At 55.4% G+C, this 21,208-nt stretch overlaps 1 protein-coding gene across 4 annotated transcripts; it reads right to left on the bottom strand.

Moving 5' to 3' along the window:
* Positions 1-47: 47 nt before the first annotated feature.
* PDZD7 (PDZ domain containing 7) lies at positions 48-20,484 on the bottom strand. Of its 4 annotated transcripts, XM_066355826.1 has the most exons (17): positions 20,421-20,484; positions 19,556-19,788; positions 14,756-14,896; positions 14,258-14,432; positions 13,578-13,754; positions 13,152-13,299; positions 11,543-11,603; positions 10,739-11,146; positions 10,050-10,247; positions 8,062-8,109; positions 7,309-7,484; positions 3,264-3,355; positions 3,043-3,134; positions 2,820-2,891; positions 1,704-2,306; positions 1,303-1,403; positions 48-911 (listed from the first exon to the last, which is right to left on the bottom strand). In XM_066355826.1, exons 2-17 carry the CDS (start codon positions 19,776-19,778, stop codon positions 696-698), a joined length of 2,931 nt encoding a protein of 976 aa, XP_066211923.1. In that variant the 5' UTR covers positions 19,779-19,788; positions 20,421-20,484; the 3' UTR covers positions 48-695. The 4 variants fall into 4 exon arrangements, 2 of the variants coding, with proteins under 2 accessions (XP_066211923.1, XP_066211924.1); XR_010747688.1 differs by lacking the exons at positions 48-911; positions 1,303-1,403; positions 1,704-2,306; ... (1 more) ...; positions 3,043-3,134; positions 3,264-3,355 and adding an exon at positions 8,425-8,518 and having other exon boundaries at positions 7,468-7,484; positions 8,062-8,112; XR_010747689.1 differs by lacking the exons at positions 48-911; positions 1,303-1,403; positions 1,704-2,306; ... (1 more) ...; positions 3,043-3,134; positions 3,264-3,355 and adding an exon at positions 8,425-8,518 and having other exon boundaries at positions 7,468-7,484.
* Positions 20,485-21,208: the final 724 nt, after the last annotated feature.

Genomic DNA, 21,208 nt, shown 5'->3' with positions numbered 1-21,208 from the left:
TGTTTGACCCGCTGTCCCCTACCCCTCGCAGAGGTCCTAGGGGGAGAAAGTGAGCTGGGAAAGGACAGATAGTCACAAGTCTGAGGCTAGTGGACCACAACATGAAATGGCCTCCAGGGGTTTGAGAAGCTTCCATGCTGTTCCTTGCACAGGACACTGCTTGAGGGCTGGATCTGAGAGTCTGTGTCCCTCAGGAATTGGGAGAATCAAAGGGGCGTCATGAGACAGTGCCCACCGATCCCAAGCTCCAGACCTTGGGTTTCTTAACCCCTTCCTGTCTTGGGAGGTCAGGAGCAGTGACTGGGTGACAGGCTGCCAGTAGCACCTTGTCCTTGACACCAAGTTTGCCTGGAAAGGGCAGAGCCTTAGTGACAGCTGCAGAGGGAAGGAATCGGAGATTCTGAGCCACCAGGATGGAGCTCCAGGAGTGAGCGAGGCCGGCAGGAGTGGGAGCTCCCCAGCTGGGTTAGTGGGCGAGGCCCAGGGGAGAGCAGGAGGACTCCAGGGACAGTGGGAGGACCTGAAGTCAATGGGAAGGGTCCTGGGACAGGTGGGGAGAGGGGTTGGGGATCTGGAGCATTGGACAAGGGCTGGGCAAGGGGTCAGCTGGCAAAGACTGACATCAGTGGGAGAGTCTGGGTGTTGTTGGGAAGGGTACTGAGATTCTGGCAGCCAGTGGGAGGACCATCCAGGGGTCAGCGGGCAGGGGAATGGTCAGCAGGCGGGAGCCGATGGGTGAGAGCCGATGAGTCGGAGGGTAAGGGTGGGGGGCCGGGCCCAGGGACCCTGACCACAAGCTCCATGGGCTCCCGAGCCTTGTTTCGATAAGCCCGGCGGATGGTATCCACTGCTCGCTGGTGGGTCACCTGCTCCAGGCTCTCTCCATCCACTGCCACTAGCTCAAAGCCAGCCTAGGACGGGAGTGGGAGAATCACAGCCCTCCCTCCTCAGGTCACCCCTGACTCCAGCATTCAACCTCTCACCTCCCTCAGCCAGGACACTCCTCACTGGGTGGAGGGGATGGACAATGGGACATTTGTGCCTGCAGCTATTGGGGGCTGGGTGGGACGCAGACAATGGCCCTTTGTCCCTTGGGGCAAGGGGTGGAACAGGATGGGCCGCCCTCAAGCCCAGGCTGGCATGAGGGGACAGATTTTCCCCTGGGCTTGCTCATCCTGCCAGCCTGACACCCTCCCACGGCCTGCTCTCAACATGCCTGGCTGGCCGATGAGCGTGTCCCAGCCTGCCTGGGCCGGAACACGCACTGGGCCAAGGGAGCAGGTCCGAGTGGGCTCCACCCACCTGCAGGGCCCCACTGAGGAAGGCGGCCCCCCCGGGGAAAATCTTTTCTATCTTCACCATGGGCTGCACCTTGGACTCGATCCCCCCTGAGATGCTGATGCCTAGGGAAAGAGAAACAGGGTGAGAGTGCCACGCCCCTGAAACCCAGAGCTCCCAGGACCGGCCCAGGGCCCCATCCCCAAATCTGGGCACCCAACTCTTCCCAAACTTTAATTTGTTACTACTCAATCCTCAACTCCAAAATCCTCTAGATCCTAAAGCCCACAAATCGAGACCCCCAGCTACCCCAATACCCAGGTTCTTTTCCTAGGCCCAGGCCCTAGTCACATCCCCAAACCAAACCCACCAACCTAACCCAGACCCAAGAGCCGCTGGCCAGGCCCAGGCCCACCTGGACTCACCCAAGGACTGTTTCATCTTGGACAGCGTGACTGTTCTCAGCTCCCCACTAGGGGCCTTCGTGGTGGCTGTGTGCTCAAGTGTCCTTCCAGTTCCGTTCTCGGAGAGCCCTTGACTGCCCCCTGCCTTGGCTACGTGCCCATCCAGAGGTTGTGGCAGAGAGGGCCTGGCCTTCCGAGGCTTGTGGTAGCGCCCGTTGGCCATGCTGGTGGTGAGGATAGGCCCCGGGGACGGAGAACGCCTGCGTCCAGGGGACTTGCCACGGCCCTGGCTGCGGCTGCGGCTGCGGCTCTGGGCCGGGCCCTGGCTCTGGCTCTGGCCCTGGTGAGGGTCTTCTCGGGTTAGGGGTTCTGTCAGCAGCCAGTTAGGCCTCGGGGGCCGGGGAGCAACAGGGGGTGGCTGGGGAGGGGGTGTGCAGGCGCTCCGGCGTGGGACAAAGGCATCTACTGGCACGTCTTGGAGAGGGGGGATCCCTTTATGAGGGTGGCGGGGGGCAGAGGCTCCGAGGGAGACCTGGAGGTTCCCCAGCCGCTCCCTCAGCCCCCTGTCCTCCTCCTCCTCGGAGAAGCCATTCAGAGGCAGCAGGTAGAAGCCTCCACGGCTGTCTGGGGAAGAGGGCCAAGGTCAGGCTTCCCCTCCTCGCCAGCCCAGACCACCTGGCCAGAGCCCAGCTCTCACCTTTGTTCCCGCAGGGCCTAGGAGACCCAGGCCTGGGTCTGTGCAGGCCCCACGCAGCATTCCCTGCAGGGAGGGACACAGCCCATGCTCCACTGTAATAGTATTTTAATACTTTCTATTGTAATAAAGTTTTATTTTAATGTGTCTAGGAAAAAGTATGACTCACACACCAAACTGGTTATTTCTCGGAGATTATTGCATGGAATGAGGCTAGATTTAAAAAGCAAGTGGGTTTAAAACCAATTATTCGGTAAATAATAGTGGTGAGTGGATGTGACGGAAGTGGTTCTGCTGGAGGATGGCCTCCCATCGGGGAACCACACATACCTCTGAAACCACAACACCCCACAGTCCCTGGGGCAGGGACCAAAGAAGGCCTGTTTTCCCTTCCCCAGTTCCCCCCAGTGTGCCCGTCCCTGGGCTCGGGGACTGTGACTGACCAGGCACAGGGGTGATGAGGTGACGCTTGGGTGGTGTGTCTTGCCGGGCTGGTCGCAAAGCAGGAGGCCGTACTGGTTGGAGAGAAGAGGTCAGCGGCAGGGCCCTGCTTCCAGGCTCCCTGATGGACACAGCTGAGAGGGTGTTGACCCCTTTCCACTGGGTAGGCCACCCCCACCCCCACCTGGGGTTCCGGGTCCACGAGTCCTGCCCCCAGCCGCTGACCTGCGCGGCTCCTGAGGGCCTCCAAAGCCTCCAGCTCCACAGGCATCACCATGCTGTCGAAGCGGCCCAGGTCGGTGGGAGCCACCACACTTCTGGGAGGAGGAGAGGGGGTGGGTGAGGGGTTCTGGAGGTACCCAGGGTGGGGCTTCAGCCCTGGGGAGATTGGGGGTGGTGTCAGGGATCCCCTTCCTGCCCGAACCCCTCCCACAGCCACCTCCCACCTGATGTCCCGCAGCAGCAGCAGCTTTGCGGGCCTGTCCAGAATGGCCAGCAAGGGCCTCACCAGGTCCTCCACGCCGCCCTCGTGCACGTACTGCGGAGAGGGCACCACCGGTCAGACAGCAGCAGCGGCTTCTGGAGCTGGCGAGGGGCAACGCCCGGCATGGCGGGGCCCCATGTTTGGGAAAGGCTCTCCCCATCCCGAGCCTGTCCACAGGATGTCTTCTTAGTGACTAGGTAAAGGCCTGCACCAACTATAACAGACTTGTAATCGCGACAACAGCAATGACAGCTTTGGGATAGGGACTTTCCTTAGCCTTTTACACCTGTCTCTTATTTAGCAAACACCCTGAGCGATGACATTATTTATTCCTGGTTTGCAGATGAGGAAACAGGCTCAGAGAAAAGGACTTTGCCGGCCCTGGCCAGTTGGCTCAGCGGTAGAGCGACGGCCTAGTGTGTGGGGGACCCGGGTTCGATTCCCGGCCAGGGCACATAGGAGAAGCGCCCATTTGCTTCTCCACCTCCCCTCCTTCCTCTCTGTCTCTCTCTTCCCCTCCCGCAGCCAAGGCTCCATTGGAGCAAAGATGGCCCAGGCGCTGGGGATGGCTCCTTGGCCTCTGCCCCAGGCGCTAGAGTGGCTCTGGTCGCAGCAGAGCAACTCCCCGGAGGGGCAGAGCATCGCCCCCTGGTGGGCAGAGCGTTGCCCCTGGTGGGCGTGCCAGGTGGATCCCGGTCGGGCGCATGCGGGAGTCTGTCTGACTGTCTCTCCCCGTTTCCAGCTTCGGAAAAATACAAAAAAAAAAAAAAGGACTTTGCCAAGGCCACACAGATAAGGAAGTATGAAGAGGGACTGAAACCAGAGAGGTCCAGCTCTTGCCTACTCTGTACAGGAAAAGGATGTGCAGAGAGTGGACTCTCCTCCCCACCCCCATCTTCCAAGCAGAAGGAAGGAATTTGAACCAAACACTAGGCTATGGGCCTCACTGGCCCAACATTTGCACACAGACCTACAAATTAGGCTTTGTTCAGGGCTGGAATGAGGACCTTGGGGAAGGAAGGGGTGGCCCTACAGAAAGCCTCCCCAGTCAGTACTCAGGGTGGTGGAGGCCTTTCTGCCTGGCACTGCCAGGACGCCACCAGTCATACCCCACCTACGCAGACCAACTGGCAAACTGAACACTGGGCGCCAACCTACTGGATGGCATACTGCCCCCTTGTGGTTAAAGGGAGGCAGTACTGATTCAAGGACAGAAACACAGAGCATCCTGTTCGGTCAAGTGGGAGCACAATAATGAAGACCCTGTTCCAGATCTTCAAAGACTCAGTCTAGTGGGAACGAGGGGCAGAATGAGCCACGTGCCCCAATGTGCTACAAATCACTGACAAAGGGAGTCTCAGAGGAGGGTGGGAAGATCAAAGCAGGCTTCATGGAAGCAGTGGCATTTCCACTCTTTTTGTTTGTTTGTTGTTTTCTTTTTATTTATTCATTTTAGAGAGGAGAGAGAGAGTGAGAGAGAGAGAGAGAGAGAGAGACACGTAGAGAGAGAAGAGGGGAGGAGCAGGAAGCATCAACTCCCATATGTGCTTTGACCAGACAAGTGCAGGGTTTCGAACCGGCGACCTCAGCGTTCCAGGTCGACGCTTTATCCACTGCGCCACCACAGGTCAGGCCGTTATTTCCATTCTTAAGGATGAATTCAGGCATCAGCATGAAAGTTGTGAGAAAATGCTCTGAAGGTGATGTGGAATAGCAGGTGGAGAGAAGTTTAAGTTGATCGTGGGTTACATAAAGGTTCCTGGTGTAGGCTGAGCAGATTGTGATTACAGTGTGAGCAGTGCCCCTAGGGTTGTGCAATTCATAACCTGTATAAACTGATGTGGTGACCAGGGGAAGATGACGACATGGTGATGTGGTGACTGGAAAAGCTGAGGTTAGTGGGTTGAAGAGTCAAATCAGGGACGGCCTTAGGCCCTGACCAGTTGGCTCAGCAGTAGAGCATCGGCCTGGCGTGTGGAAGTCCTGAGTTCAGTTCCCAGCCAGGGCACACAGGAGAAGCGCCCCTCTGCTTCTCCACCCTTCCCCCTCTCCTTTTTCTCTATCTCTCTCTTCCCCTCCCACAGCCAAGGCTTCACTGGGGCAAAGTTGGCCTGGGCCCTGAGGATGGCTCCATGGCCTCTGCCTCAGGCGCTGGAATGACTCCAGTTGCAATGAAGCAACGCCCCAGATGGGCATGCTGGGTGGGTCCCGGTCGGGTGCATGCGGAAGTCTGCCTCCCTGCTTCTCACTTCAGAAAAATACAAAAAATAAAATAAAGTAAAATAAAATAAAAATCAGGGAGGGCCTTAAATGTGAGAATAAGGAACTTGTACTCTAGTCTGTCAAAGAGAGTACAAGAGGGACTGGGGAGTGTAAAGTGATCAAAGAGGTGGTTTCTAATGCCTGGCTGGCATGGAGTAGGAGTTCAGGGCTGCACATCAGAATCACTGAGCTAATCTTTCCTGCCATCTCAGAGGGTCTAATCTCTTGCTGTGGGTAGGGCTTGGGTCAGGTTTGTGTGGTATTCAGAGCTCCTCAGGTGCCGTGGGGACAACAGAGGCGTCCTGGCTTGGGTGGGGTGAGAGGAGCTGAGGGAAGAAGGGAATAAAGAAACAGACACAGAGCCCCACCTAGTGGCCATAGCGCAGAGTTACAGGCTTACAGAAACGGATACACACAGCCCCACTTAGCGCTAAGAGCGAGTATGACACTTGAGTTTAGCTCAAAGACCCTTAGCTGCCCACAACATGCACCTGACAACTCAGCGCCCTATTGTAAACCAAGCCTCAATATAGGGCAGCGGTTCTCATAATATGTATTTTCCGATGGCTTTAGGCGACCCCTGTGTTTTGGTCGTTCGACCCCCGCCGGGGTCACGACCCACAGGTTGAGAACCGCTAGTATAGGGATTACCACATCTGTCTCCAGGCGACATATACATGCCTGTTAGCCAGACACCTGTACACTCACACAGACATACAACACAGCCCCACCCTGACCATGATGAGAAAGTGGGGGGGAGCCACAAACCATTTCCTGAAATTCCTCAGATTGTCCTTGCACATAGACTCACATGTGCATGAGCGCAGATTCATTACAGGGAATCCATCACAGAAACTTGGAGGCTCTTGAGACAGCGGGAAGCCCTACACTGGAGCGGGCCTTCCAATCCTCCTGGAGGAGGTAACCTGTGCCTCCTGTAGTCTCCCCAACGTACAGGCTACAAAGATCCCCTCAAATCTAATCTCTATCCCATCCTGACCCTTCTAGTCTGTTTGAAGTGGAAGGGAACAGAGAACCACTGTGTAGGTGTTGGGGAGGTTTGGGCTGTGTGTGTGTGGTGGGAAGGACAAGGGATTACTTACTTTTGCCAGGCCTGTTGGCTGACCCAGGAGAAAAGGAAGTAGGTGGACGGGCTGGAGTTTAGAGAACAGAAGCGGATGTCTGCAGGGACTCATGTTCCCCAACTCATTACCTGTCGGACTCCTTCTCTCAGCTTAAATACCAAAGGCCCTCCCAGGTCATATCTAATTTGTGCCTCTTGGGTTATTTATTTTATTTTAGAGAGAGGAGAAAGAGAAAGGGGCAGGGAGGAGCGAAAAGTATCAACCTGTAGTAGTTGCTTCTCTCTGATATGTGCCTTGTCCGGGCAAGCCCAGGGTTTTAAACTGATGACCTCGGCATTCCAGGTCAATGCTTTATCCACTGTGCCACCACAGGTCAGGCCTTGGTTATTTTCTTATGTTCCTTTTCTTCACAGTACTTTACATGATTTGTCACTATGGATGTTTAAAGTCTAGTTATTGTCTACCTCCCCTTTTTTGTGTGAGCTCAGTGTGTGTGTCTGTGTGTATGTGTGTGCGTGACAAGGGTGATTTCTGCCTTTAATGACCACTGCCTCACAGTGTTGAGCCCAGATACTGGTCAGGAGACAGTAACCTGAATGAATGAGGGACTGGGTGACTGAGTGACCATGTGCTGGGGCAGGGGGTGGGCTGGAGGCTTACCCGGGAGCAATGGCGGGTGACAGCTAGCACCTCATCGTCAGTCAGCAGCCGGCGAGCCAGGTCCTGAATGAGGGGCCGTCGGCTCTCCCAGGCCTGCACCTGCTCATCCACACTGGGCAGCTGGCTGGAGGGGCTCCCAGACCTGGCAGAGAGCACGGCCCGGCCCCTCTCCCGGTCTGCAGGGCAGGAGCAAAGGGGTATGATGAAGGAGCCTGGACCCATCAGGGGAGGAAGGGGGGCTTCCCTAAATGGGGGTTAGACCCCAGGACAGGCTGGCTGAGAGGCCCAGGTGCCTTGACAGAGTCCCAGCCTCACCCAGGTGCTCGCCACCGTGGTCTCCCATAGTGATCTGCCCACCTAGGGAGCTCCACCCCAGGCTCCTTCCTCAGCCCCCCAACACAGATCTCTGTTCCGCCTGTTTCTCAATGGAGTCCTGGCCTAATGGCCTGTGGGCCCCCCAAACATGCACTGTCATGCTGCTCTGGTCCCCACTGCAGTTCTTACACGGGTTTCCTCATTTCCCCCAAATATGTGTCTGGAAGTCCCAACTGAAGCTCCCCGGTCCACAAAATGACCCCCAATACCCACCCACAACCCTATCCTTCGTAGTCCAGTTCTTTTAGCTGCCCGCTCTATGCACCTCCCTCTCTGCCCGATCCCCCATGTTTAACCTCAGCTGAGTTTAGCCAAAGCCCCTTAGCTGCCCCCAACATACACGCCCTCACGGGCCTTAGTGAAAGATGCACGCATTACCGCGTCTCAGCCTCCAGGTGACAAACTTCTGCACAGGGCCCACTCCGCCTGCTGAGAAGAGAAAAGCTCAGCAGCAGGCTCTGGGCCTGTCTGAAAATGGGGGTTGGTGGGCTAGGACTAGCTGGACCACTGGTTGGAATGAAGAGTTCAGCCTGAAGGAAATGGGATGAGGAGGCAAGAGACCCGGCCATGGGGGTCTTGAAGGCCATACTCAGGCCGAGGACTTGTTCAGAGGCAATGGCGACTCAGTGAAGGTTTTGGGATCAAGAGAGGGTGCAGTCTGAACTCTGCTTACAGGGATTTATTTGGAAGTAAATGTATGAAGGCAAGAACTCCAGGGACAAAGTTTGGGGGAACACCTACCTTCAGGGGACAAAGAAAAAAAGGACAGCCTTTGAAAGAGAGAGCGGAGTGGCCAGAGAGGTAGAAGGAGAACCAGGAGAGCAGGTCCCAGAGGCTGTGGAAAGAAAGATGGGTCACAGGAGGTGTGGGCTCAGGAAAGGGGCTGGCCTGCCCTTATCTGAAGGAATTGTTTCCCCCAGGGGACTGCTACCTTGAGACCCAAGGGAGGGACAGGGCCCACCCAGCTCCCCATGCTCTGGTTGTTTTTGCCTACCCAGCATCTACTCTTCCTTCTGGAACAGCACCTTGATGTCACCTGGGGATCCCCATTCTCAGTGCAGGTGCCCCAGGGGGGGGCACATGACCCTGGATGGTTGATGAAAGCCCCTCTCTCCCATGTCACAGTGATTTGTTGGGCATGTGATCCCAGCAAGCCAATGAGCCTGGAACTTCAGCTGGGACTATTTAAGGAGAAGCCCTCTTTTCCTTGTGTTGCTAAGCAACAGTGGCCATTTTAGCTCAAGTGGGTAAAGCCTGCGCGGTAATGAAGCCAACTGGGGAAGGGGAACCGAGAGATGAGCGGGGCAAATGTCTAATGAGATTGTTTAAATTCTTAGACCCAGCTTAAACCAGTAGCTGAGCCAAGAAGTGCTTTGTGAAGCTAGTTTGGGTTGAGTTTCTGCCCCAGCCAACTCCAAGAGTCAACTCATCCACTCTTTTTTTTTTTATTTACAGAGACAGAGAGAGAGAGTCAGAGAGAGGGATAGATAGGGAGAAACAGACAGGAATGGAGAGAGGTGAGAAGCATCAATCATTAGTTTTTCATTGTGACACCTTAGTTGTTCATTGATTGCTCTCTCATATGTGCCTTGACCGTGGGGCTACAGCAGACTGAGTAACCCCTTGCTCGAGCCAGCGACCTTGAGTCCAGGCTGGTGAGTTTTGCTTAAACCAGATGAGCTCGTGCTCAAGCTGGCGACCTCGGGGTCTCGAACCTGGGTCCTCCGTATGCCAGTCTGATGCTCTATCCACTGCACCACCGCCTGGTCAGACCAACTCATCCACTCTTGGTCCAGTCGCTGAACCTCACATGGGAGCTAAGAGGCCCTCTGTGAGGGTCCTTAGGGAGCCCCAGGGTGAGTGAAGCCTGCCTAGGCCCTTCTGCCTGGGCCCTGATCTAGAAGTGGCCTTAATCAAAGATGGTTCTAAAACTGCTTAGGGCCGGCAGAACTCTGGCCAGGAAAGGCGAAGCCAAATATTCTAAGAAAAGAGTGCCCTCCCCTCCCCTCAGCACCAAGAGCGCGGGCATTGGACTCAAGCTCTTCCACTTCTTTCTGTTCTGTATTCCTATCAGTTTTCCCTTCTGTAAAATGGGGAGAGAAAGCAGTATAACTTTGCTTAATGACCGCTACATTTTCTGGGCACAAGGCACATGGCAGACAATGTCCTAAGTGATGAACAGACACTTATTCATTGATACCTCACTATTCCTAAAGCTATAGGCATTATTGTTTAGATTTGACTCGTGAGGAAGCTGAGACTCACAGGGTGGAGGGGTAACTCACAGCTAGTGAGAGGCACTGTGGGGCTGAATGCCAACGTGGACTTTTCCCCTGTCCTCTCTGCCTGAGCAGCCCAGCACTTACCTTTCTCCATGTCCAGGCGAGGCCGGGCCTTGGCCGGGCTCCCTCTCTCCAGTGTCCAGGCCTCTCTGCCCCCGTCCCCAGGCAGCCGCCCTTGCCGCCCTCCCTTGAAGAAGAGGTTCATGAGTGTCTTGGAGCGCTGCAGGGCCCCCTTCTCCCCGGAGGACCCCGACTTCTCCTTCTTCCGTTGCTTCTTCTCCTCTGCAGACACGAGGGAGCACCCAGGGGGCTGGAAGGGTGGCAGAAGGGAAGGACCAGGGACAGGGGTGTGGGGAGGGGCAGAGAGAAAGAGAGTAGGGGGGCAGACAGGGTCTGCAGCTGTGGGGGGTGGGAGGGATGCGGGCAGGGTAGGGGTCCTCCTCCAAATCTTTACCTCTACAGCTACAGCTATGTGAAGAATCCGTGCGGGCTGGTGTGTGTGTGTGTGTGTGTGTGTGTGTGTGTGTGTGTGTGTGTGTGTAGGCACTTTTTTGGGGGGCCCAGAGCTGCCTGGAGCTGGAGCTGGGACTGAAGGTGGGTTTGGGGTCTGTACTAATTTTAAAAAGAGACCAGCTCAAGGTCCGAGTATATTCTGGCTCTGAGGCTGGGTCAAGGCCTGGGGCAGAGCGAGGCTTGGGGCCCAAGAAAGGGCCTAAGGGAGGTTTTGGACCAAGGGCTTTGAAGAGAGCAGCAGCCACCCCTCCCACACGTACCCCACAAGGTCAGGTGGCTCTGGGAGCGAGTGATGGGGGGCCGGGGTCGGCTGAGGGCCAGCAGCAGCGCTGTCTTAGGGGACTCAGAGAGAGCAGAGTCAAGGCGATGGGTGGGCAAGGGTCCATCGGAGCGGATGGCTGTGTCCCTGAGGATGACTGTGGGCCGCACGCTACACCAGGTCTCCACACGGCCCCCCACGTCGGGGTCTGTCTGCATAGCTGTGTCTGCCCGTCCCCAGCCAGGACCACGGCTGCCGGGTTCCTCAGGCCCCAGGCAGACATCCATGCGGTCAGAGGGCAGAGAGCTGGAGCCCTCGGCCGAGCTGTAGGGGACGCTGGAGGCATAGGAGGAGACACTGGAGCTGCTCTCAGAGGCCTGGGACAGCTGCTGCAGCACCCCGTTGCTCACTGCGGCAGAGGGGAAGGCACGGGCATCTCAGGGGTCTGACCAGACCGATTCAGAGTCCTGCCAGTCTCGCAGACCACCCCTGGGTTTGGGGGTCTAGGGAATATCCGGCAGCAGCCAAGGTCTGAACTCAGCATCCTGCCAGCAGGATGAGACCTTGGGAAAGTCACTTCTCCTCCGTCCAACCCCCTGGGACTCCAGACCCTAGGAGAGCCTGCCATGGAAGCTGCAGCTTTTCAGAGGAGAGCCCAGAAACAGCTCTGGGCAGTGGGAAAGTCTGGACAGTGTGAAAATCCCAGTAAGATCTTGGTCCCCTGCCCATTTATTCTTCATAGCTTCTAGTCCCACCCTCGGGCCTCAGCTCTTTCCCTTCAACCTTGGGGACCTGAGCCACTTACATCGGTCCAGCCAGCAGTACTCAGAAACCATCTCCTTGTAGGCAGGGTACCGGCCAGTCTCCTGGGGAGGGCATGGAGGGCATAGGGAGTGGGTCAGAAGGGAGAGTAAGAATGGAGAGTGAGCCTGACCAGGCAGTGGCGCAGTGGATGGAGCGTCAGACTGGGATGAGGAAGGACCCAGGTTCGAGACCCCAGGATAGCCAGCTTGAGCGCGGTCTCATCTGGTTTGAGCAAAAAAGCTCACCAGCTTGGACCCAAGGTCACTGGCTCGAGCGGGGGGTTACTCAGTCTGCTGAAGGCCCACGGTCATGGCACATATGAGAAATGAACAACTAAGGTGTCGCAACAAAAAACTGATGATTGATGCTTCTCATCTCTCTCTGTTCTTGTCTGTCTGTCCCTATCTATCCCTCTCTCTGACTCACTCTCTGTCCCTGTAAAAAAATTTTAAAAAATTAAAAAAAAAAAGAATGGAGAGTGATGGGACAGGAGTAAACTTTTCAACCCTATCACTCTCCTTCTTCATGCTCTAGCCATATGGGCCACTTTACTTCTGAATATGCCAAATTCCTCTATACCTCAGGACCTTTGCACTTGCTGTTTCTAATTGGATTCTCTTTCTTCAGCTCATCTTGTGGCTAGCTCCTTCTTCCTCTTCAGGTGTCACCTCCTCAGAGAAACCTAATCTGACCCTCCCCCCCCAGCTAGAAGGGTCTTCCTAAATTGCTTTATGCCATCTCTGTGTTAATTTTCTTATAGCATTTGTCACAATGTGCATGTGTCTAGTTTAATTGCCCATCTCCCCACCTCACCGCCTGGTAGAAGAGACCTTGTCTTAGTCACTGTTGTATTCTCAGTACCTGGCATAGTGGCCATTATATAATAGGTACTTAAAAATATTGAATGAATGGATGAATGAATGAGGGGTAGAGTGGGAATACGGAGGAGCATTTGGGATCATTTGAGAGGAAGAAAAAGGATACATAGAATGTGAGAGAGGTGGGAAGTAGAGGTGGTGAGGTGGGGAATGGTAGAGGAGGCTCCCAATGGTGAAACGGGTGAAAGTCTTGGACAAGAGAAGGGAGAACGGGGGAGCAGGGGCTGGGATGAGATGCTAGGGAGAGGCATCACTTCCTCCAGGGACCAGAGTGAAAAAGACCTGATCCTCAGCAAGTGTGAGACCCACATGAATAATGGATCCAGCTACCTCTCTTGAAACCCAATCTCTGGCCCCAGCCTAGCCCTTCCTGCCCTGTACCCTGAGGATGCCCACCACCTAGGTCCTACCCAGAGCCATAGCTACCATTCACCCTTCTGAGTGGGACATTATTTTTCCTTTTAGTCCTTGGCCTCCACCACTCATAAGAGGGGCACTGCCCTAGACATTGGCCTGCTACTGACCAGCTGAGTAATTCACTGGTTCCTCAGTTACTTTGCCTCTCTGAGCCTCAGTTTCTTCCTCTACAAAATGAGAACAATGCCTGCCCTACCTCTCATGTGGCTGTGAAAAGGTCAAATTGCAGTGCAATGGGTGTAACTAGGCACTAGAGTGCTCGAGGAAGTCCTTCCCTCAGTCTGGCGTCTCCCTCGTTCCCACGGTTCTGCGCACCTTGATGGTCAACATGATGTGTGTCTGGCCCTTCAGCACCTCCACGGCCTGGCTGTGGCTGATGTCGTCAAACCTGACCCCGTTGGCTGCCAGGACCTGGTCTCCCACCTTGATGCCATTCTCCTCGGCCAGCCCACCATGGTCCACTCTAGGGTCAGGCAGGCAGCAGTCTGCTAGGCCCCTTGGCCTGCCCTCTCTCACCCCATCCCAGGCTTTCTTCACTTGGATGCAGGGATGCCCCAGGCATTTCACCCTCCTCCTGGTGACCCCCGCCCTCCTCTGCAGACCCCACCCCCACCGAGGCCCTCATTGGAACATGTGGCTGGCCACACCCCACTTGCTGACCTATATCCCCAGGTCCCAGCCCAGGTCCGCCCCAACCCCCATTCCCTAGCCTATCCGTTTCATTCCCTGTCCAGCCCTCACTTGGACACGTAGATGCCCAGGCCAAACTCCTTGCCCCCGCGGATGTTGAAGCCCAGGCAGAAGTCGTCGGAGGTCGTGTAGAGGTGAACGATGCGCCGCACACCGTCCTCTGAGCTGCTGTCCGATGGCGCTGAGCTGCACTTCTCCACTACCAGCCGCCGATTCACCACGTCCACCCTGGGGCCGCAGCAGGGCGCCTCAGCCTGGGCCCCCATCTGCACCGCCCACCCCCTCCTCTCAGCAACCTCCACAATTGCACGACACAGGTGGGGTTGCCTTTGGGGGACTTCCCACGCCTGGGATCTTCAGTGGGACTTAGATGAATCAAATCTGGGAAGTCATCCTAATCTCTTTTTCCTGAGCAGCTACAGCATGCTCGGCCCTTCTCGAGTCCTCATAGGCCCACAAGGAAGAGGCGCTTTTACTATCTTAAACTCACAACAGCAGCAGCAGCATAGGGGGCAGGGCCTGGGGTAGCAGATCCTAGGGAGGAGGGCTGAGGGAGAGACGGGGCCTTTCCTCATTTCAAGGTCAGGCCTTAGGACCCCTGTGTGTCCAGCCCCAGGGGGTGGGAGAAGCAGAAGCCATACTAGCCGGGCCTGTGCAGAGCCCTGTGCCCTCTGCCTCTCCTGCCATGGCTTTGGGTGGGGGTGCCGGGTGGGCAGGGCAGGCCCTCTCACCACGTGGTCTTCTCCTTGGAGAACTTGATGCCCGGCACACGGCCCATGCGTCTCACCATCATGTGCAGGCGGCTGCTGCCCGTCAGGACCTTCACGGCGCTGCCCATGGTGGTGCTCTCCAGGCTCAGCCCGTTCACCTCCGTGATCTTGTCCCCCACACACAGGCCAGCCCGCTCTGCACCAGGGGAGAGGGGTGCTGGCATGGGCCACTTGGGAGAAGTCCCTCAGCGTGAGGCTGAGCCCCCATCAGACCAGGCTACGTGGGGTAAAACTTTCCCCCGAAATTGGTGGTCCCAGGCAGGGTCTGAGTGTCCCATATTAGACTAGGGGCCTGTCCAGCAGACCACTCTGCCCTGGAGGAGGCCCTGTCCCCCACCACATCAAGACCTCCAAAGCTGAGGCCCCTTCCTCCCATCCCTGACAATAGCACCTCTGTACCCCACTGACGTGGGGTCACACACCTCTCCCTGGGGCCTTCCCCCGGGGGTCCCTGCTCACCTGCACTGCTCCCCTCCTCCACCTTGCTGACGAAGATGCCCAGGCCGTGCTCAGAGCCGCCCCGCACACTGAAACCCAGCCTCCCTGCCGGACTCTTCTCCACACGGACTGCGTGTATGATGTCGCTCTCATCACTGTTGGCTGTGGAGGTGGGAACACGGGCATGACTCCCATGCCAATCTGGGCACAGTGAACCCCGAGGTTCCCCAATTTGGGGCCTGAAAAAGCTGGGTTGCTGGGCACAGGCATCGAGACCGAAACAGGCGTGGGGGGAGGCAGCCAATTTCTGAGTTTCCTCTGAGTGATTTTGAGACTATGGACTAGGGAGAGGACAGAAGCAGACAGGCAGGACAGGACTCCATGTGAAGAGAGTCCTCTTTCCCTTGTAATATAGAGGTGTGTGTGTGTATGTGTGCATCTAATCCTTGGTAAGCTTCTCATGCCCACAGGCCTGGGATAGGCCAAATACCTAAAAATCTTGGTACTCTCGGGTCAGATGGATAGAAATGAGTTCAAGAACCTTTTCTATGAGGCACAGTTCAGGGAGTCTGGGCTCCTCAGCTTGCAGTGGAAATGAATATGTTGGCTCTATCTTCAAATAGTTGAAGAGCCATTCTGTAAAAGGAATTACATATTTTTGACTGTGCAACCCAGAGGGCAGAACAAAGGCCACATAGTAGAGTTATATGGAGGCTCGCTGAGCAAAGGAAAACTTTCAGCTGTCAGGCAATGGAATGAGTTTTCCAGGAGAAAGAATGAGTTTCTCATTTTGGGAGGTTTACAAGCTGACACTTAGTAAATTCCTGTCTAGAGTGTTGTAGAAGGATCCCTGAGGCGCCTTCTCTCTCTTAGACTCTGTGATTCTGGAGGTAAGGGCTACCTGACTATATAAAGAGAGAAACCCAAAGCAACACCATGTTGCAGTATGTGCCCGGTTCATGGGAAAGTCAAAGGACGAGGGTCCTTAGGGGCTGGAGCCGTCTGAGGTTTCCTGGAGGACTGAGATGGGCAGAATTTGGATGGGTGGAGGGGAAAAGAAAGACACTGATGAAGGGATGGCATGAGCAAAGGCTCAGAGGTGAGTCCCTGAGGAGGCCCTTCTGGTTGGAGAAAAGTGAGAAAACTGGAGGGGTAAACTGGGCCCCAGGTGAGAAGGTGAGATTTCTTTCTGGGCAAGGCTTACTCCGGAAGAAATCAATCTCTCTCAATCTCTCTTCCTCTCTCACACACACACAGACACACACACACACTTCTGTTCTGTTTGAGCTGAGAAACCAGCTTACAATGCACGATCGGGGCATCTCAGAAGAAATCAATCCCCAAGGGCAGCCTGTGGCAGGGATGCTGCAGAACAGAGACCTGGAGATCCTGGGGCTTCCTGGCTGAATTTGTCTGCGCAGGTTTGGGGACCTTTTCATCCCAACCAAGGAGACGTTTGATCTCCCATCCCCAACCCCTTTCTCCTCAGTCCATTCCTGGGGCCTCCCTAGGGCTCTGGACCAGGGGGATGCTAGATCTGAGTGTTTGAGCCTGAGAGCTTTGGGCATCTGAGGATGGAATCTTCCCTCCCTCGATGGCCATAGCCCAGACCCCTGACCTTTCCATTCTCTACACAGTGGCCAGAGTCAGCCTTTATAATAGATCATGCCCTTCCCCTGATTAAAAACTTCAGTTTCTGCCTGTTCTTCTAGAAGGAAACCCACACTCCTTCCATGCCCAGTAAGGTCCTTCATGAGCTTTCCTCTGCCCACCACTCTCTCTTCACTGCTGGCCTTCATCTCCCTGAGCTCTGGCCACACCGACCTCTTTCCCATTTCCCTCGTGTGCCGGTCCTTTCAGTGTTCCCTCAGCCTGAGATGCTCTTGCCTAGACCTTCAGAAAGTCAGCTGCTATTGCTCAGGCCTTCCTGACTCAGACACCACTTTCTCAGAGAAGCCTTCCTGGACTACTCTACCTAGGAGAGCCCCTTTCTTCCTTCAGAGGGTCTCTGTGGGAGTGGTCCTCAAAGCGTGCTCCCCAGACCAGCAGCATCAGCAGCACTTGGGAGCTTACTAAAAATATGAATTCTTACGCTTTATCCAGACTCACTGAATCAGAAGTTCTGGGTGTAGGAGCCAACAATCTGTCTTTTAACACGTCCCCAGGCAAGTCTACAGTTTGAGACACAATGTTATATTATCTGAATCAGTCCCTTCAAGATTCTTGCCATCTTTTCTCATTATTTGTATAATATTTATTATCTGTCTCCTTTCATGGTAAGCTTAAGCATGGTAGAAATTTTGTAGTTTTTTCCCACCAATGTATTCCCAGTATGTTGCTCAGTACTTGGTATTTGCTAAGTAATTTTAAATAAATAAAAGAATAAGTGGATAGATGAATGAATGGATGAATGGGCAAATAAATGAACTAGAAAAGTGAGGAGAGTTCCTGGCTGGTTTGCTCAGTGGATAGAGCATTGTTCCGGCCTATGGATGGCCTGGGTTTGATTCCTGGTCAGGATACACAGGAGACGTGATCACTTGCTTCTTCCCCTCAGCCTCTCCCCCTTCTCTCCCTCTTCCCCTCTCATGTGGCCCCAGGAAATGAGGATAGCTCCCTTGGGGTACATTAGCCTTAGGCACTAAAAATAGTTTAGTACTTGAGCATCGGCCCCAGATGGGTTTGCCAGGTGGATCCCAGTTGGGGTGCATGTGGGAGTCTGCCTCACTATCTCCCCTCTTCTCACCCCCCATAAAAAGAAAATAAGAAGAAAGGGCTGGTTTGGCTTAAAGATAATGTATTTTCTCTGCGACCCACTGAGTTTGAGGAGCTGGTGGGACTTCATGGGGGTGATGTGAGTAGCAGTGTTCCCCTTCCCACTGTGTCTCCCTTATCGGTTACTTTAAGCCCCTGAGTGGTCTAAATAATATGAGGAGGAATTCTAAGCTATGAGTTGGGAAATATTTGTGCACAGGCAGAGGAAAATATTCTGAGCTCAGAGGCTGCCAGCCCAAACAGGCTAGGGGTCAGCTGGTCAGAGTAGTGCCCATTGGACATGGTGTGTCTGGTATGTGAGGGGGTGTATGTGGCATATGAGGGGGAGGTATAGCACAGTTCTTTTTTAAAAATATATTGATTGATTTTAATTATTTTTTAATTTTATTTATTCATTTTTAGAGAGGAGAGAGAGAGGGAGACAGAGAGACAGAGAGGTAGAAGGGGGGAGGAGCTGGAAGCATCAACTCCCATATGTGCCTTGACCAGGCAAGCCCAGGGTTTCAAACCAGCGACCTCAGCATTTCCAGGTCGATGCTTTATTGATTGATTTTAGAGAGAGGGAGAGAGAGAGACAGACAGACAGAAATATCAATCTGTTCCTGTATGTGCCCTGACCAGGGATTGAACTGGCAACCTTTGCATCTGGACAGTGCTCTAACCAACCGAGCTATTAGGCCAGGGCTAGCATAGTTCTTTTAGTACAACGAGAACTACAAATGCAGTGCTGCAGTGCCCCCTCCCCCCGCCATGTCTTGTAGCTCCTCTGGGAACTTCTGCTCCATGACCAGAATGACAGTGGTGACCCTCTACAGTGCCCTGCTGCTCACCCTAGGGTGAGACCAAGTGTGTGGATGATGGGGGTGAGTGGCTGGACTACTGCTGGAGAAAGCATGATGCCTGAGCAACATGCTCTACTCCTGCCCCAGAGGCCCAGTAGAAAAGCAGAGATGCCCAGCTGAGGGAGAGGGGAGGAGCGGGATCTGAAAAGTCCAGTCTGGGATTCAGCCAGGGCTTTCTGCTGGCTGAGAGACAGGACGGGAGCTAGAGATATTCATCTGGTCTTGTCCACAGAAGGCTCAGGCCCAGGGGGCTCCCACTTCCCCGCTGTCATTCAACGTTCTGTTTTGCTCATCTGCTCTGTCGCCTTACACCTGTCACTGCAGCCAGGCTGTCTCTTAAGTGCCTGCCCTATTGTGCTCCATGCTTTCTACTTCCATCCTTTGTCTGTGATACCTCCACCACATCACCAGCTGCTCTCACTGCTGTCTCCAAGCCCGGCTACACTGTTAATTTCTGAAAATGAAGATTGAGCCCTACTTCTCTCTAGGTTCCTTGCAGAGCCTAACTAGGGCTGGCACAGAATGCGTGTGCGATGAAATGGTATTAAGTATCTACATAAGCTTAGGTCTCCCCCTCCTTCAGGGCCCAGCTCTGGCGCCCTCCCTGACCCTCCGCCTTCCTTTTCTCCCCACTCGTCTAAACTATCTTCTGTTACTCTATCATCATTTCCTTCCTTTCGCATGTGAAGCCTTTCATTCTGTCTGCCCAACTGAGCTCTGATACCTCACAGCTCAACACAGAGCTGCTCACGCAGTAGGCTTGTTGATGGAGCATGCACTCCAGCCTGCACACTCCCCGAAGGCATGCACAAATGGGTTTGGACAAAGGTAGAGTCCATGAAATGGAGGGGCCAATTCAACGCATTGCCAGCTCATCTGGGGACTAGCATCTCTCTCTCTCTCTCTCTCTCTCTCTCTCTCTCTCACACACACACACACACACACACACACACACACACACACCTTTCCCTGTCACCATGCCCTATTTCCCACCTCTGACCTCTCTACAATTCTGGAGCCCTAAGGGATTGGCCTAAAGGAGAAGGAAAGTAGATGAAGAGTGTATGGGTTCCCAAAAGCCCTTCCACCCTTAAGACTCCCATTTTTTAGTTCCGCCACCCATGTTGGCTCTGCCTCCTACTTAGTGCAGTATGGCCTCTCCCCCCACCTCTGCTCCGGTCCTGCGGATGGGCCCCGCCCCTACCTTCGATGGGGGAGTTGATGAGGATGACACGGCCCATGGGTGACGAGGCTCGGATTCCGCGGGGGGGCCCATTCAGCAGCCGCTGTTGCTTCCTCAGCAGGTATCGCGTTGCGGTGCCTGAGTCGCTGCCCAGGTGGCCTCGGGAGGAGAGGGAGCTCAGAGAGCCCGAGCTTACGTCTCCAAGGCCCAGCGGGTCAAAACCCACTGCGAAACCGTGCGCCATGGCGGCTAGACTACAGGTCCAGAAGGAACCTGTTAGCCCGCAAGAGGTGGGCCCTGCATGCCTTAGGCCCCCTCATCTCTCCCACCCCTGGCCAGAGAACTGCCCAGTCCAGGCACCAGCGTGGACTTTTGGAGCTATTCATACAAGGCAGACGGGAACCTCTCCACCCCTCAGTCCTGCTCTCAGCTGAGTCACCTACTCGGACTCGGTCCTCATGAGAGGCTGAGCCAGCGGAGAAGATGAGATTACTGCAGGCCTGCGGCTTCGAGGGGTGTGAGAGAAACCGCGGCCAGGACAGTTCACTGCACACCTTTCCTGTGCACGGGGGTAGGGCCTTGGGTGCTCAGGCCAAGGTCAGGGCTTCAGGACCTGGGACAGCTGCAGCCAAAGACCGCAGAGATTCCTCGGGCCCCGGAGACCCACCGAGCCTCAGGCCGCTCTCTTCTCCGTACCCCCTCCTCTCCCCTCTGAAAAGGTTGTGTGACCCTCTCCTAGGCTCGGGGGTAAAACCTGCTGCCGGGAGCCTCACAACATCCCGCACAAGACCCCGGGCCAAGTCCCCCCAGAGCAGATCATAGCACCCCACCCCCGTCCGGTCCTCCCGGCCCCCCACCTCTCGGTCTCAGCCCCGGCCCACCTCACCTGCTCGTGTGTGCGGCGGCCGCCGGCCTCGCCCGCCCGCGGGCGTGAGCGGCTGCAGCAGCAGGGGACCCCGCCCACGCCTCCCGGAGGCGGCAGGATCCTCGCCGGCCTGCGCAGCTCTGCGCTGCCATTGGATGAGCGGGCCGCCAGTCACTCCCTCCTGCCACCTCCTCGGGCACCCTGGAAAGCCGTTCGTCACCTGGGCTGGGGCCACTGGGTCCTATTCACTCTGGTTGGAGTTCTGATCCTCCCGCCCCCCGACCTAAAACTTAGGGCTGGGGTCTGGGCTTGCCCTCCTTCCACTACCAGTTGAGCATAGGGGAACCCAGAACCTTGTTCAAGCCTAGGGCTCATGTAATTGCCACCCCACCGCGGTCGCATCGAGGCCTCAGTGAGGGAATGCCACCTGGGCAGAGCGGGACGTGGGCCTGAGGCGGGCAGGAGTGGACTGGAGCCTGGGTGTGATGCCGACATGCTCTATAGTATACTGTGACTGGTGAGGTGTGTGTGTGTGTGTGTGTGTGTGTGTGTGTGTGTGTGTGTTGTGTGGCTGAGAACTTCTTTCTTCTCATGCATTCACCTTCTATGTCAGAAAGTGTCTCTCTGGTCAACCGGTTAGGGAAGTCTCAGGAAGCGGCAGCGGGTTCCAGGACACTGGGGCGTGTGTGTGTGTGTGTGTGTGGGGGGGAATCTTTCTGATTCTCTTCGTTGGTGCAAACAGAGCCTTGAGACATTGCCCCTTTACATCCCAAGGTCCCATGGTACAGGGGAAGAGATTGGGGGCATAA

This window comes from Saccopteryx leptura, chromosome 13 (assembly GCF_036850995.1).
Source record: "Saccopteryx leptura isolate mSacLep1 chromosome 13, mSacLep1_pri_phased_curated, whole genome shotgun sequence".
NCBI lineage: Eukaryota > Metazoa > Chordata > Mammalia > Chiroptera > Emballonuridae > Saccopteryx > Saccopteryx leptura.
The sequence above is the reverse complement of the archived record's forward strand: the minus strand, read 5'-3'. Positions and strand labels throughout refer to the sequence as shown.